At 49.5% G+C, this 15,289-nt stretch overlaps 1 protein-coding gene across 1 annotated transcript; it reads left to right on the forward strand.

Moving 5' to 3' along the window:
• Positions 1 to 296: 296 nt before the first annotated feature.
• On the forward strand, positions 297 to 15,268 carry LOC308194729 (uncharacterized protein). Its single transcript, XM_080590959.1, has 12 exons — positions 297 to 368; positions 3,310 to 3,361; positions 7,436 to 7,550; positions 7,793 to 7,966; positions 8,055 to 8,161; positions 8,640 to 8,777; positions 9,427 to 9,575; positions 9,727 to 9,788; positions 10,398 to 10,550; positions 12,314 to 12,426; positions 12,863 to 13,004; positions 13,926 to 15,268. The coding sequence occupies exons 3-12, from the start codon at positions 7,545 to 7,547 to the stop codon at positions 14,268 to 14,270; spliced, it is 1,389 nt and encodes a 462-aa protein (XP_080447085.1). The 5' UTR covers positions 297 to 368; positions 3,310 to 3,361; positions 7,436 to 7,544; the 3' UTR covers positions 14,271 to 15,268.
• The last annotated feature ends 21 nt before the right edge of the window (positions 15,269 to 15,289 follow it).

Consider the following 15,289-nt stretch of genomic DNA (forward strand, 5'->3'; position numbering starts at 1 on the left):
AGAGAGTACTTTTGCAAACAACAGCCAAGTATCTCCACCTAAAGTTATTACAGAGTATGTGAATTATTTTGTGTAGTGCTTCCTCATCAGCTTCAGGCAAAAAAAGCAGTTGATCACTTTAAAAGGCAAAGCCCATAGAGAATGCTTACATGAACCTCAGAAGTGAAAGCCAGCCCCTTTTAGTCTGAGTAGAAGGCAGTAACAAGCAGCTGGTGGCAAAATCATCCTAAATCACCACAGATGCTTACTAAATAAACATGTATCAACTAGACATCTGGAAGTGGTGTAACAATTGGGCAGCAGCCATTTGTGAAGTTTCCATGAGGGGAAAGCAATTTAGCAGGTTTCACACATGTTCCGTGAGAGAGGTGAGCCACTGGAGCTCAGTGGGAAAACTGCTCTGTAGACACAACAAATGAGGTGGGATTAAGGGTCTGTTCTTATGGCATATTTATGAATAGGGTGAAAATACTGCTAAACAAGCTCACTTCCTTATAAGAGCAAATCTAGCTATGGGAACATAATCTAATTGTGCTAAGAAAGCTGTACTACCATGCAAGGTAGTACCTTTGTTCGCTATCTCTGGTGCAGTGCTACTTTGAGCTGGGATTTTAATAGTGCCTCTGACTAGACTGTCTACTGCACAGTGCTTATATACCTTGGGAAACAAAACCTGCTATTTTCTTAGAAAAATGCATTATCGGAAAAGCCTGATTATCAAAGGTAAGCATTGCGTAGCATTTTATCAGATGCTATAACCTACTGGAAAATAGTTGGCTATTTCAGTGCTGTTCTGCAAGATTGCTCCTGAGGGTTGCTCCAGTAAAGCTGCTTTGATAAAAGTCTGCTCTGAGGTAACTTTTTCGGGAAATCAGGACATTTCTGAAACACTCCATGAACATATATACTTTATGGCATGTCTACTCCTGTGTGTGAAATCAGTCCCACTTAGGACGTGTGCTATAGCCTTTTAGCACATACCATCCATGCCGATACTTACTAATGGGAGGATCATAACATTTTTCAGATGTGAGGTGACCAACATCAGACATCTAATTTATGGATACAAAAAGACACTTATCATAGCCTCACAACAGAAACTAGAATAAGCCATCAACAAAGACAAAATAATTTCCAAGATATATATACTGTTTCAAAAGTGGGTGAAAGCTCAGGAAGGTGGCTACATATGATCCTCTAAAACTACCTGAAAGAAAGTTGTAGCAAGGTGGGTGTCTCTCTTATCAGGTGACAAGTGATAGGGTAGAAGGAAGTAGCCTCAAGTTGCACCAGGGGAGGATTAGATTGGGTATTAGGAAGAACTTCTTAATGGAAATGGTGGTTAGGCATTGGAATGGGCTGACCAGGGAAGTGGTGAAGTCCCTGTCTCTGCAGGTATTTAAGAGATGTGTAAATATGATGCTTAGGGGCATGGCATAGAGGTGGACTTGGTAGTGTTATGTGATGGTTTGAGTTGATGATTTTAGAGGTCTTTTCGAACCTAAATGATTCCATGCCAGGAGGACTGGAACTAGATGATCATTAAGGTCCCTTCCACCCCAAGCAATTTTTATGGATTTTATGAATCTCTTAAATTCTTGTAAAGCAATTTGGCATCAGTTCCCTGGAGCTGGTTTAGCTACCTGCACAACATAGGTGCTGCATTTCAGAGATGCAGCATGCCTAACTGTTCTGGGGCTCATCTATGGAATAAACAATGGAATTTTGAGTATCCCTGTGGTTTTGACAGAGGATATTTTCCCAGACTGACCGTTCAAGAAAACCTAGTCTCCTGAACCCTTCTTCACAGCAGTACGGTTAGTACCCTGAATGGATAGATGCACCTTGCTGCTTGATGAAGGACTCCAACAGCAAGGACAGATTATTTTTTATTGTATAAACAAGGTGTAATCTTTAGAGGCAAATGGTAAAGCAACATGCTGTGCCACTAGGTGGCAAAAAGTGCACATGGAAAGCAGCAACACGTTTCTGAGAGGACAGCTACTCTCTTTACTGAAAGGAATTCATTCCTTCTTGGGCAGCACAGGCTGAAAGGAAACAAGGCGGTGTGAAAGTCCTGTCCAAGCATGAACTGGTCTTTTGAAAAATCTCTGCCTAATTATGCACCTCTCTCTGCACAGAGCTGGGTTTCTCTTGACTAAGGACCTTGTTCTAATCTTAACAGAAACATTGAACATGGGAAGTATAAAACAACTCATGTTGTAAAACTATCTACCACAAAAGTTTAAAAAAGCCTGCAGGTGGACCTGCCACGGAGGTCATGGTGAAGCTTCAAAGACAGGGCACAGCAGAGATAGAGAAACTGTAAGAGACTGTGAAACTCTATGGAGGGAGCAAAAGAAGGGGGCAGGGGGAAGTTCTCATCCCCTGTGAAGGAGTTACTTTGCAAGACCCCTTGTTTGCCTATGGAGTGACTGTGGGACACACCTCTGTGGTGGTTTTACTCTGGTGGGCAGCTGAGCTCCATCACAACCGCTCACTCACTCCCACTCCTCAAAGGGAAAAGGGGGAGAAAATACGATGAAAAGGGCTCAAGGGTTGAGACAAGAACAGGGAGTTCACTCAACAGTTATTGTGAAGGGCAAAACAAACTCAGAGTATGGAAATTAGTAAAATCTATTGGCTATTACTAACAAGCCAGAGAAGTGAGAAACAAAGGAAAGAAACAAAACCAACTTCGTCCCACCCACCCTCTTCCACCTCCTCCCCCTGAGCGGCAGGGGGGAATGGGGGCTGCAATCAGTCCCTGATACTTCGTCTCTGCCGCTCCTTCACCGTCACTCTCTGCCCCTGCTCCATGCGGGGTCCCTCCCATGGGATGCCGTCCTTCTGTCCTGGTTTCAGTTAGAATAATTTTCCTCCTTGTACGTGGTATATTGCTGTGTTTTGGATTTAGGATGAGAATAATGTTGATAACACACTGATGTTTTAATTGTTGCAGAGCAGTGCTTACACTAAGCCAAGGACTTTTCAGCTTCTCGCTCTGTCCTGCCAGCGGGCAGGCTGGGGGTGCAGCAGGAGCTGGGAGGGGACAGACCCAGGACAGCTGACCCCAACTGGCCAAAGGGGTATTCCATACCATCTGATGTCATGCTAAACAATATATAGGGGTGGCTGGCCGGGGTGGGGGGACCAGCTGCTTGGGGATAGGCTGGGCATCGGTCAGTGGCTGGTGAGCAATTTCATTTGAATCACTTGTTTTGTATACATTAGTAGTACTACTACTATTACCATTACTATTTTCCTTTCTTTTCTGTCCTAATAAACTGTCTCAATCTCAACCCACAGGCTTCATTTTTTTCTGATTCTCTCCCCTATCCCATGGAGGGAAGGGCATAGGGTGAGTGAATGGCTGTGTGGTGCTTGGGTGCTGGCCAGGTTTCAACACAACACCTTCCCAAACTGAGGCCACAGCTTCCTCCAGGCCACATCCACCTGCTCCACCGGGGGCTCCTCCACCCATGGGCTACAGGGGGACAGCCTGCTCCGTCGGGGGCCTCTCCATAGGCCACAGGGGAACTTCAGCTCTGGCACCTGCAGCACCTCCTGCCCTCCTTCTGCACTGAGTTTGGTGTCTGCAGGGCTGGTTCTCACTCCTCCCTCTCCCAGCTGATGTTGTTCCACAGTTTTGTTTGTTTGTCTTCCCTTTCTTAAATATGCTTTCACAGATGCACAAACAGCAATTTTTGGCTCATCTCTGGCCAGCATCAGGTCCCTTTGGAGCCAACGGAATCTGGCCCTTATCTAACATGGGGCATCTTCTGGACTCTTCTCACAGAGGCTACCCCTGCAGCGCCCTGCAAATAAAACCTTGCTATGTAAACCCAATACTCCTATAGGAAGAGATCTTCTGCCATTCCTCTGGCAAATTCGGGGAGGGCCCTCTGCACCCAGACGGTCTGGAGCACGGGGACACCTTCAGCCGCTGTCACCAACCCAGCGACAGCACTGTGGCAGCACAAGTGAAGAATGGCCCCGCAGGAGCTGGACGTCAGGGGGCACCTGTCCCTGGATGTGGGTACGGTGCTGCCCTGTGCCCGGGAGAGTGTGGGGGTGAGCTAGGACAGCTGCCAGATCAACCACAGCCATGCGGAAGTAATGCTGTGCCCCTGCCAGCGGCGGGAATTAGAGGGAACGGTTAAATGAGTAGGGGAGGGGAGAAGCAAAGCCCCGAAGGGAGAAGAAGACAAAGACCTGCACTACATGACATGGTTTATTAAATACCAAGGAGGGTGACAGAACTTGGAATTAAAGGCAGGCTGTTATCTGCACAGAACCGCCGCATTCATGCCGGCATGGCGGGGCCAATGACTGCTCTTGCTCACTGCCTGGAAACTGCCCGAATTACGGGGCAGAAGGCAAGTGCTCGCAGTCTACTGCCATCTTGGTAGAACTATGGCTTGTTTTCTGGACTGGGACTTCGTCTGCTCCACCTTCATCTGATCAGTAATAATGTTCAGCTGTGAAAATAGGGAAACGCACAATAAGAGGGGAATGCTTAAGGAAGGAACACGTTTTCACCTCCAACTACAAGCATTTCAGAAGTTACTGAAAGAAATTCCACAGGCTACACACAGAACATCTAAAGGGAACCTGCAAAGGACTATTGCACACCAGTGTTAGACTTAGTCCTCTGCAGCCCTCTTCATCCTCAAGTGTCCCTACTCCCTAAACATTCAAACTAGGCATTTTTTTGAAAACTACTCCTAAAATACAGCTAAAACTACTCCTAAAATACAGAAGGCCCTGCAGAGTGACCTGGACAGGATGGTTCGATGGGCAGAGGCCGATGGGATGAGGTTCAACATGGCTAAGTGCCGGGTCCTGCATTTTGGCCACAACAACCCCATGCAGCACTACAGGCTTGGGGGAGAGTGGCTCAAGAGCTGTGCAGAGGAAAAGGATCTGGGGGTGTTGGTCGATGCTCGCCTGAACGTGAGCCAGCAGTGTGCCCAGGTGTCCAAGAAGGCCAACGGCATCCTGGCTTGTATCAGGAAAAGTGTAGCCAGCAGCACCAGGGAGGTGATTTTTCCCCTGTACTCTGCTCTGGTGAGGCTGCACCTTGAGTACTGTGTTCAGCTTTGGGCTCCTCAGTGCAAGAAGGACATCAAGGCCCTGGAACGTGTCCAGAAAAGGGCTATAAAGCTGGTGAGACCTCAGGGGAGACCTTATTGCTGTCTACAACTACCTGAAAGGAAGGTGTGGGGAGCTGGGGGTCCACCTCTTCTCCCAGGTAACTAGTGACAGGATTGGAGGGAATGGCCTCAAGTTGCACCAGGGGAGGATAAGGTTATAAATGAGGAGACATTTCTTCTCAGAAAGAGCAGTCAGACATTGGAGCTGGTTGCCCAGGGAGGTGGTGGCGTCACCGTCCCTGGAGGTGTTCAAGGCAAGGTTGGACCTGGCGCTTAGGGACGTGGGTTAGTGAGTGACATTGGTAGTAGGGTGATGGTTGGACCAGTGATCTTGAAGGTCTCTTCCAGCCTTAATGATTCTATGATTCTATGATTCTGTACCAGTGCAGAGAACAACACTATATGGGCTGCCGCAGGGAATGTTAACTCCATCCCAGACAGACCCAGTACAACTGGGGCAGGTGCCAGCTCAACCATGGCCACAGGGAAGTAATGCAGTGCCCCTGCCAGCCAAGCACGTTCTCGATGCCTGCTGAGGAGCCCTGCCCCATCGCATGGCCCGAGATCCCCATCCACGCTGCGGAAGAACGTCAACTGAGGCACAAAGAGCTCTTAAGGCAGGAGCCAGAAAGTGCCGCAGTCACTGCTGGACTGTGGGGGGGTGTGGCCCTCCAACTTAAGAGGACACTTGTGACGCCCCTGGTGATGCCCATTGTGACACAATGTGCCACCATCGCTGAGACGCAGTGTATGTGCACCCCTGCCAGCAGGAGTGCTCAGTGCTGTTGCCTCTGCTGTGGGAGCAACAGCGCTGCCCTGGCTGGGAGCCTCGGTGCGTCCCTGCCCTGCCTGGGAGCACCAGGCCACAGCCGCTGCTCGGGGCTCGGCTCCCCTGCCCCTGCGCCTGTCCGTGTCGGACCCAAGCAGGGCCCGCAGGGCTCTGGTGGCCCCAGGTGGGCTTGTGCCCACATCCTTGCTGCAGCATGCAGAGGCTCCTGGGGCTCCTCCACCGGGGCCAGGAGCATCCGATGCCCAGCAGCACTTCCCTGTCCAGAGACAGCGATGCCCACCAGCTGCCAGAGGAGGGCCTGCACGGGCTGCACCGCGCGGCCGCCCGTGGCGACCTGGCCCGGCTGAGGCGGCACTGGTGGCTGAGGAAACGAGGCAAAAACCGTCGAGACCAGGCAAAGCGGTGAGGGGCTGGGGGGTGCGCTTAAAGGCTTGGGGTGGGATCGCTCTCCCGTGGCGTGCGAGCTTCAGCCTGGTGCCGCTGCGTACGCGGCTCTGGCACCAACCCTCCTTCTGCAGCAGGTGTCAGCAAGAGCTGAGGCGATGGAGGGCTGAGGCTGGGCGTTGTCCGGCCAGGCAGCCTCTCGCCCTGAAGTCACTGGCACTGGACATAGTCGGGAGCACATGCTCCTACCAGCCCTTGGCAAAGCCTTCAGCCCCGTGCAGAGAGACGGCTGAAGCCCAGGGCAGAGTCAGGAGCACGGCAGCAAGGGCACCGCCTCCTCTGGAACCCTGGGTCAGAGCTTATGGGTGTGACCCGTTCAGTGACAAACTGGATCTGATTGATACAGCAGTGCGCGACGGGTTAAGAAGAAGGTTACTCAGAGGCATAGAGTGGTAACCAGGCTAGAGTAAGAGAAAGTGGGAACCACTAAGGAGGAGTTGTTAGGCTCGGACGGGCCTATAGAGGGCTACGCGTGATCAAAAGGAATGCACCAACCAGAAGTCTGTAACTATGTTTGCCAGCCACGTGCAGCGCGTGGAGGGGCTCAGAAAAACTATGTAAGATCTGGCATTGGGACAATAAAGGGTCTCCATTTCTCGACTATCTTGGAGCCCGTGTCGTCATTCCCTTCAAGAGCTGATCACTGAGAGGGCTTTTCCCTCTCAGCTGGCAGAGGGGAACAATCCAGCTTTGCTTGGAATTGCTGGGGCGGCTCGAGCGCTGCTTGAAGGGTGTGCTGCCGACCGCCACTGCCCTGTCCTCTCCCTGTGGGGTTGTTTAGCAGCCGCTCGGGCATTAGCAGTTCTCTCCTGTCCTGTGGGTGATCAGCGTCAGGGCATTCACCGCCCTTCTGCCGCTCGAGTGATTGTGGAAAAACTTGGAGACTTACACTGACTTCGCACTCTTCATGGAGTTCCACAGCCTCCAAAGCTTACGTTCTGCTTGGCATTGGCAAGTGGAGACTTGTGGCCCTGCGCGTGTTCCACAGCCAGAAGTGATTTGGGGCATTGCCTGCCTGTGGAAAGCTAATTTATTTTGGTTTTAGGACACCGCTGCACCTTGCTTGTGCGAACGGCCATGCAGACGTTGTTCGATTCCTGGTGCAAGAGAAGTGCCTGCTGAACCTTTGTGACAACACTGGCAGATCGCCACTCATGATGGTATGTGGAACACGTTACTCTGCTCTAAGTGGGGCTTTATCAATTGTGCTTCCAATGACAAGTGTCTTGCCGCATTCTTCACACCGACCTGTAGAGAAACATGAAAGTTGTAATCGGCACGTAATAGGCATACACTAGCTCATCTCGGAAGACGCTCTTATCTTCCAGCACTGGGAAGCTGCTGTAGCTGTGACAGAGTGAAACATGGCACAAGTCCTTCCTTTTCTTTGTGTTGTTTGCAGGCAGTGGAGAGCCAGCATGAAGAATGCGTGGCGATTCTGCTAGAGCACCGTGCCGACCCAAACCTGGAAGGTTACAGAGGCAAGTCTGCCCTTCACCTGGCTGCCGCAGCTCCTAACACGTCTCTAGCAGAGATGTTAGTTGAGCATGGTGCACACCTTGAAGCAAAGGACTGGGTAAGTTTTGAATTTGGGCAGCACTGCTCTTTGGGAAAGGCACTTAATTCGTCTGGGTTGTTCTGACGGGCATTCTTTATCCTTTCAGGAGGGAAATACCCCGCTTCTTCTTGCCATCTCCAGCCATCATAAAGAGATGGTAAAGTTTCTTCTTCAAAAAGGAGCGAAGTCGTGTGATAAAAATGAGTTTGGAAGGTGAGGCATTGCTCCAAAGTGCATGTGGCTCTCCTTAGCATTGTCACTGGAATGAACAGGAGAAGGAGAGTCAGTGTTGTCCAAGAGACAATGGGCATCAAGTGAAACAAGAGGCCTTCCCACAGCTGCTTAGGAGAAACCCTCTCAGCATGAGGAAGGTTAATCAGGGGAGCAGGTGGCACCAGGGGTTTGAGCAGCCTCCATCCTATGAGGCTTTGAAGAGCAGAGTGGAAGAAGCCTTGAGCAACGTGCTCTGGCCTCGTGGCTGAGTCTGCTCTGGGGAGGCGGTTGGCCAGGAGGCGTCTGGAGGTGTCTTCCAGCCTCAGTCCTCCAGCACTCCCCTGTGTGTGGCTTTGCTTTCCCTGTGCCTGTAGGAATCGGGGAGGGAATTGTTTGGGGAGGAAACAGGGATTAGAATAACAACAACACAGAGCCTGCAAATGCTGCTATGTTTCATACCATCTTTTGGATGCTTTAGGACTGCTCTTATGCTTGCCGCTTCTGCTGGGGAAATGGATGTAATAGAGCTACTTCTTTCCTACGGTGCCAACATTACTTGCAAAGATATCGCTGGCTACACGGCGGTGGATTATGCTCTCCAGTCAGGACACGTTGGGTGAGTGTTTTGTCTTTCGCTGTTAGAGCGGCTGAGTTGTCAGAGTGTCCGTGCTGATTTGTCACCCTCTGCGGTAGCTGCAGAAATTTTAATGAAAAGAAAATTAGAAATCCTGCTTGTGTTACTACACCCAGTTCCACACCACTGAAAAGGAAAGAGGCACTTTTTCTTTCAGTGTTACGTCACTGTTAGAGCGGCTGAGTTGTCACAGTGTCCGTGCTGATTTGTCACCCTTTGTGATAGATGCACAAAGGCTTAACGATATCTTCAGACCTTTCTTGAAGCTGGGCTCGGTGATGTCTTCTCATAAATCACCTTCCCAAGTCAAGAGAGGATTTGGAAGTAGAGGAGAACTTCCACCCACAAGGCTTTCTTAGAAATCCCGCTTGTGTTGCTAAGCCCGATTCCGCTCCACTGACCAGGAAAGAGGCACCTTTTCTTTCAGTGGGGATCTTACCAGTGTCCCTTTAGATAAACCCTCAAAGAGATCCTGGTGGTGTAGCAGGTCCACCATCATGGGGAGACTGACACCGCACACAGACAGTTCTGAACTGGTTCCAAGTCAGTTGCTGTCCTAGGCAAGAGCAAGGATACTAGGCAAGGATGTTTTGGATCTGACTGCCTGTATGTTCTCTCTTTCTGCGTGTAGCCTTTGCAAGAAACTGGTAGAACATGCACGCTGTGAAAAGACGGGAGAAGCTTCTGCTGGCGCTGCACAAGACACAGCAGTCCCCAGCAGATTCTGCTCTCCGAGGACTGAGCGCTTTGCACTGGCCACACTTGCTTTGGATGGAGAAGGTAGGATCCTGAAGTGTGGAAGAGCTGATGAAGACAACTAATGTGGCCTGATGTCAGACCGCTTCCCGTATTTGGGGGCAGGGCTTGACTGGCAGGGAAAAGCAGAGTGCCAGGAATGCTCACACTGTCTCGCTTCGTCCATCCCTTGTAGGTGCCCTGCCAGCTGTAGGAGCAGAGCAGGAGGAAGAGGCTGAATTGCCCTGGGATCGCAAGGTACTTTCTGTGAAGGACCCACTGGGCTCCCATTTGGCTCGCTTACTTTGGGGCAAGTTTACCTCTGGGCTCGCTTACCTCTGTTGCTGCCTCTGCCACTTGTTTGTGACTGGGGCCCTTGAACTACTTGTGCTCCAGCCCAGCTGCTCAGTTTGCACTGGGTTGGTGAAACTGCTGGGAGAACTGGGTCTCGCTGCAGCTGGCCTTTCAGTTAGAGTTCCAGTCTAGGGAAAGCATATTCTACATAATGAAGCAGCAAAGATTATTCCTGCTGCTTAAAATCTTCTGAGCTTCTCAAAGGAACTGGCCTTGAGTGGATTATTGCTTTTGACCATATGCCACCAGCCTTCCAATAACCTTTAGATGGACGATTTTTAGGCCAACAACCAAGGGATACTAGAGAATAGCTCATACAAAGAGCTGCTGATAGTTGAAGCTAAGAAAGATGGGGAGGGTTTCCCAGCTGTGCAGATGCCTGGTACTGGTGTGCTTCCGACCCTTCATTTCACTCAGAAGACTAACCTAATAGTAGAACGAAAACTAAAAGCATGGCTCATATTCTCATGTTCTCACTGACTTTTTTACACCCACGGAACCCCCTTTCTTTAGGATCAAGACAGACAGCTGCAGCTAGAGCTTCCTGATGTTCTTCAGAGACTATTCATGTCAGAAGCCACACCTGAATATCCTGAGAGCCAGCACAGTGATATGGAGAAAGGCATACAATGCTTGCGAGCGCAACTGAACAGACTTAAAGCTGAGGTATGGAAAGACTGCACTATAGGGATAAATCTCAGCGTGGTTGCCCTTTCTCTTCCCTTCTTCCCCTCTCTGCTGGTGACCAACACAATGGGCTCTTTGGGGAGCTTTTCACAAGCAGGAGGGGCAAGGCCGTGCATTAGGAGCCACCTTCTGGTGGGTAGGTATGACCAGAGTAGTTTACTGTCTGTAAAAACTGGCTTCTAACAAAGGTTGGTCAAGCTCCTAGGAGACCTGGGCCTCGCTGCAGCTGGCCTTTCAGTTAGAGTTCCAGTCTAGGGGAAGCATATTCTACATAATGAAGCAGCAAAGATTATTCCTGCTGCTTAAAATCTTCTGAGCTTCTCAAAAGGGCTGGCCGGGAGTGGACTGTTGCTTTTCACCATACTTCACCAGTGCTCCGGTAACCTTTATGTGGCAATTTTTAACGCCAACAACGAAGAGATACCAGAGAATAGCATTGAGGGCTTGCAGCTCTGCTTTCAGCGTGCATTCCTTGGCCGCGAGCATGTTCTCAGAAGCAGCAGGGAGATTCCAGGCCATGCTTAAGCTCTGGCAGAACGAAGTCTGGCTTCTGCTTTACAACTGCTGAAATGCCATTGGAGGCAACAATAGTTCTGCAGATTCCATTCTCCACTGCCCGCCTTTTTGCGTAGGTAGAAAGCCCCTGCCCAGTCTCTCAGGCTATGTTCCAAGAAGAGAAAAAACGTTAAGCCTTCCCTCTGTTTTAAGAAACAGAAACCCTCACAAAGAGCTGCTGATAGTTGAGGCTAAGAAAGATGGAGAGAGGTCCCCAGCTGTGCCTGGTGGTGGTGCACTTCCAATCCTTTGTTTCAGTCAGAAGACTGACCTAGTTGTAGAACCTAATGAGTAAAAGCACAGCTCATATTCCCATGTTCTCACTGACTTTGTCATGCTCGACCACTCTCTTGGTGAAGAACCTTTTCCTGATAGGTGTTTTCCTGATAGACAGCCTGAACCACCCCTGTCGCAGCCTCAGGTCCAATCGCTGGTCACCACAGACAAGAGATCGGCGCCTGGCTCTTTGCTCCCCCTCATGAGGAAGTTGTAGACCATGATGAGATATCCCCTCAGTTTCCTCTTCTCCAGGCTGAACAATCCAAGTGACTTCAGCCACTTCTCATACGTCTTCCCCTCTCGACCCTTTACCGTCTTTGTTGCCCTCCATTGGACACTAACAGCTTTATATCTTTCTTATACTGTGGCGCGCAAAACTGCACACAGTGCTCAACATGAGGCCTCGCCAGCGCAGAGCAGAGCAGGACAATCAGTTCCCTTGACTGGCTAGCAAGGCCGTTCTTGATGTGCCCCAGGATGCGGTTGGCCTTCCTGGCCACCAAGGCACACTGCTGGCTCATGTTCAGCTTGCTGTCGATCAAAACCCCGATATGCCTTTCTGCGGGGCTGCCATCCAGCATCTTTTCCCCGGTCTGTATGTATAGCCAGGGTTGCCCCTGCCCAGGTGCATAATCCAATGCTTGCTCTTGTTGAACTTCACATTCTTGATGATTGCCCAGCTCTCTAATTTCTCCAGATCTCTCTGCAAGGCCTCACCTCTCTTGACAGTCAACAGTTCCACCTGATTTGGTATCATCCGTGAACTTGCTCAAAAGAACTTCAAGTCCTTAATCCAAGTCATTTATAAAAAAATTGAAGAGGACTGGTCCTAAAATGGAGCCTTGGGGAACTTCACTAGTAACAGATCTCCAGCCTGATTATGCAATGTATCTCTTCTGTTTTGAAAGTGTCAGTGTGAGAGATCGGAAGAGAAGAAGCTGGTCGAGTTGAAATGCCCAGTCGAAGTGCGCCTCGAGCAGGAAATGAAAAGAAACAGCGAACTGCAGAGAGAATGTCACAGGTATGGCATGTTAGCACTTTAAAGAGAGATCCCATAGAGTAGAAATCAAGCTTCATGGAGGCTGAATGTAAAAATAGGTGAGGGTAACTGTCTGTGAGCAAATTCAAGCCTCACGCTAGGTCTTACAAGGCTCTTCTGTACACGTGCCTATGGTTTTACAGAGCTGCCAAAAGAACTTCAAGTGCAGGTTGCCCTGCAATTCTCCTGGGAGGGCAGGAAGTCCCTTCTCCATTTATTCCTCCATTCAGGTGCAAGGTGGACCCTCCAAGTGATCTGTGGCACTGAAATGCTGTTTTTTCTCATTAACTCCTGGTCTGTCAAGCGTGTTAAAGAAGAAGCAAGGCTTCTCTATGCTGTTTATGTCTGAGAATGTGAAACAGGCTGGTAGTTCCTTCACCTCCTACCTCATTGTTTTCTTGACTAATTTGCTGCACAGGTTAAGGAGGCTTCTGAACGGAGCTCTGCAGAAACTAAGAGAATATGAGGCCAGAGAAAGAGAGCCCCAGTTCACTACTGCAAGAGACATGATGAGCAGCTGCTCTGAAGGGGCCAGTGAAGCTGATAAATTAACAGCAAAGGTGAGCTCTGGATTCTGCAGGATTTTGTGGTTTCTTTTTTTGTCTGTTAATGTCCATACCTCTGTTGTTCTTTTCTATGGTCCTTCTTGTATTGTGAGATGTCTGTTCTCTACTTGATGCTCCTTCTGTTGTCATACATAGCAGGTATTGTAGAAGGAGTCAAGTGCCCTTGTGGTGGCTCATTCTTAGTCCAAAGGCTCGTAGCATTCTCGTGGCTTCACTGCCATTAGAAGAGTTCTCTTAAATGACAGGGAATGGCATTGTGTTTAGGCAGTGTAAAATGAAGATTAAGTTTCCGGGTTTTTGTTTGTTTTTATTTTTTGTTTGTGTTTGTTTTGAGGGATTTTTGTTTGTTCGTTTTCTATCTATTTATAAAAGGCAGGAACCTCCCGAGTGTATTTTTAGAAGGTGTAGAAAAGGTGTATTTCTGGGGGAGAAGAGTAAGACAGCATCGCAGCTGGCCTTTGGGACTTAATGGGACATCTGCTATATCCTCCGTATCCTTGCAACTAAACATCAGCTTTGACCTAGAGAGAAAATGCCTTCCTCCAGCAGTTCTGTCAAAGTGGCCTCCTGAGGCACTGTTTCCAAAGCTTTCAGAGTAAGGGCAGGAAGAGTATTTGTTGCTCGTGCCTAGTCCATTCTGCACTGCAGCGCTTCCCTCCACACACAATAGGCATTCTTTCTGGTGTCTGGTAGAGGTGTGTTTGATGTCCCATGAGCAGAGGAGCATTTTGGGCAAGAGCGTCCCTAGCAAAAGAACCGAGGAAGGATGGAAACTTGGGGAATCCTGTCAGCAAAGATCTTAAAGCTGTTCTTCTCTTGAAAGACGAGCCTGCCTTTACTTTGCTTTTAATACCGAGTCAGAAGGTGACAAAGACCATCTTGACGCCCTACCCCTTTATGCATTGCTCTCCACAGCTCAATGAACTTTCGCAGCAGCTGGAGATGGAGTCTGGAAAACGCAGGCAGCTAGAAGCACAAAATTGCGACCTGCAAGAAGAGCTGTCTGCTCTGCGTGGGTCTCAGGAAAAACTGGAGAAGAGCAATGGCCAGCTGCAAGAAGAGGTGGCATGCATCAAAGCTCTTCTGAAGACTTACAAGGTGGGTCACAGGCAAAAGCAACAGCATGAGACAGAGATAAGAAAGAGCCTGACAAGGAACAAGTGCTCGGACCAGAAGTCGCAGGTGATGTTTGTATTTGGGGTCTTGCCCCTCATTCTTTCTGTGAGGCGTTGTTCTCCACAGGCACAGAAGTCCCTGTGAATTGTGTATGGAGCCTTTGGAAAAGGCTTACAAGCAGAGGACTGTCTTACAGAGACAGAAGTGTCTTAGCACTAACTCTGAAGTAAGAACAGAGTGCTGAGAACTGGTGTCCTCCAGACTAAAATGAATGGTTGACCTGTGGGAGTTTCCGGCTTCTGCCTTCACTGCTGGTGGTAGTGAGGAGGCAAGTGGCCTCCCCTTAGTGAGGCTGGGCCCTTGAAACTGGCTATGCGAAAGGTAAAGGTGAGCTCTGGATTCTGCACGCTTTTGTGATTTCTTTTTTTGTCTATTCATGTCCATACCTCTGTTGTTCTTTTCTATGGTCCTTCTTGTATTGTGAGTTGTCTGTTCTCTCCTTGATGCTCCTTCTGTTGTCATACATAGCAGGTGAACGCAGAGCAGTTGTCATTGTGGGTCAAAATGAACGTGCAGAGCAGTATCTGCAAGGGCACACTGAGGGCAGGCTGCTCTGTGGAGGAAGGACGAGCTGAGAGTCACAGCAAGGATGGCGGGCTCAGTGGCTTCACAGGCCATGGCACAGGTCCACAGCATTTTCCGGGTCTGGCAGGTGGAACTCCACCTGTCTGAAGTTGGCTTTGCCCAAGATCACTTCCAGAGCCCTGTCTTAGGAGTTGAGCCAGTGATGCTTTTGTAACTTACCGCTCACCAGCAGCTGTCTCAACCCGTCTTTCCCTAGCCATGGGCACCCTGAAGTAGAGGTCCAAGAAGTGCTTTTGAGCTGCCGTGGGTGTCTTGTTCAGGTGCATGGAACCCTTGATCTAGATTTCCCCTGGTTACTGAGAGGTGCTGCTAAGGCACACGTGTGCTTTAGAAGGTATTGCAGAAGGAGTCAAGTGCCCTTGTGGTGGCTCATTCTTAGTCCAAAGGCTCGTAGCATTCTCGTGGCTTCACTGCCATTAGAAGAGTTCTCTTAAATGACAGGGAATGGCATTGTGTTTAGGCAGTGTAAAATGAAGATTAAGTTTCCGGGTTTTTGTTTGTTTTTTATTTTTTGTTTG

This window comes from Anser brachyrhynchus (assembly GCF_964034855.1).
Source record: "Anser brachyrhynchus genome assembly, chromosome: 1".
Classification (NCBI taxonomy): Eukaryota; Metazoa; Chordata; class Aves; order Anseriformes; family Anatidae; genus Anser; species Anser brachyrhynchus.